This window comes from Nematolebias whitei, chromosome 12, assembly GCF_014905685.2.
Source record: "Nematolebias whitei isolate Nwh7 chromosome 12, NemWhi1, whole genome shotgun sequence".
In the NCBI taxonomy this organism is placed as follows: domain Eukaryota; kingdom Metazoa; phylum Chordata; class Actinopteri; order Cyprinodontiformes; family Rivulidae; genus Nematolebias; species Nematolebias whitei.
In genome coordinates this window covers 37,322,008-37,323,669 of record NC_056509.1, presented here as the reverse complement: position 1 = coordinate 37,323,669, position 1,662 = coordinate 37,322,008, and the positions used below count along the sequence as shown (strand labels likewise).

The 1,662-nt window shown below is 30.7% G+C and overlaps 1 protein-coding gene across 1 annotated transcript in view; it reads left to right on the top strand.

Annotated features, from left to right (window-relative positions):
• Positions 1 to 1,153, top strand: part of LOC119418261 — a 4,159-nt gene extending 3,006 nt beyond the window's left edge. The window contains exon 9 of the mRNA XM_037685523.1: positions 1,032 to 1,153. Coding sequence (XP_037541451.1) covers positions 1,032 to 1,143 — 112 coding nt within the window. The 3' untranslated portion in view covers positions 1,144 to 1,153. The remainder of the gene's footprint in view (positions 1 to 1,031) is intronic.
• The last annotated feature ends 509 nt before the right edge of the window (positions 1,154 to 1,662 follow it).

Genomic DNA, 1,662 nt, shown 5'->3' with positions numbered 1-1,662 from the left:
TATATATATTTATAATATATACATATATAAGGGGTGTAAATCACCAGCTTTACCACAATACTATATTATATTGATTTTTTTTTGTATGACGATACAATTTTTCTCGATATCGCAAAGTCTGTCACGATACGATTTCGATTCTTTTCGATTCACAAATCTGCGATCGATATATTGCGATATCAAATGTCCATCTCATTTACATATAAATACATTTACAAAGATAATTCAAATGTGATTGAACTATTTTATTTCTGTTATTACAGGCACCGGGCATTTAAATAAAAAAAAAAACTTAATTAATGAAAAAATAAAAATAAATGTCCTGTTCAGTATAGTCTCACATTTCTCATGTTTATGTGTATTTTTAAACCAGTTCACTTAAAAGTGCCCAGATTACTTTTCAGTTATAAAGAAATAAAAATAGATATTGAGCTTACGGCTATCAATGCTGTCTTTCTTCTTCAGGTGAACGTCCAAATTTGTTGTGTTTCCCGAGTATTTTAACTCACACTGACACCTGTTGCCTACGACATGAGTTTTGTCTGTTGAGACGTCTTTCTGTTAGAATCCAAAATATTTCCACAGTGTTGATTTAAATCCAGCAGGAGAGTGAATTTCTTTGTGTTTTCTGCTTCGTAATGCCATGTTGCTGAAGCGGCCGCAGAGCGCAGCCAAACACGGAAATGTTGACGCAGATGTGACTTGGGAATTTCTAAATAAAAGTGTATTTTAAAGATCACGATATGAATCAATGTTTTAGTTTTGCCACAATGTATTTGAATCATTAATCATTTAATCGATATATCGATGTAAAGTTACACCCCTTATATATATATATATATAAGGGGTGTATATATATATATAAAATAATATATATAAAAATATATATATATATATATATATATATATATATATATATTTATTTTATTTTTTTATTAAAGTAACATATGAAATAATAGAAGCTCTCTAATCCTTTGTGAATTTGTCTTAAAAACATCCTTACTGACTCACTGCTCACTTTTATCTTTCAGCTACAGTCCCACTAAAGGGTTTGCTTGCCGCAACCAGGACCAGAAATCTGGCAACTGCAAGGACTACAAAGTTCGCTTTGGATGCATTTGTACTATTAAACGCCCGGCTTAAGTATCTCAATAACTCCAAAATGAAGAAATGAATGTTGTGGCTTACATGATTTCTGCCATTACATGTTCCATTTATTATAACTCTTGCCATTGAATGCATATACATACTGCATATCTCAGTAAATCTTTTCATTGGACAAGTGGATGAGTGATGGGTACTGTTCTTTGTTTGTTACTAGGATCCCTTTTACTAACTATGCTGTGGTATAATGCTTTTTGTGCTTTATTTTTAAAAGATGGACAAGGTTCTAAAAATATAGATTTTACCATGAGGAAACAAATCAACAGCAATAAAAGCAGTCAAAGTTATTTTCTCTTTTTTTCAACCCAGAATATATAAAACAAGCCCTATAATAAGTTACAATTTAGTTTAAGGATGAGAGACAAAGCCTCTAGATATTCAAAAACTTGGAATTTCATCGGTTTTGAAATGTGCTTAGGTTTTGACGCTTGCTTTAATTTGCAAACTAACAGCTTGATTTCATTAAGAATAATACCATCAATTATGAAATCTAAAAAC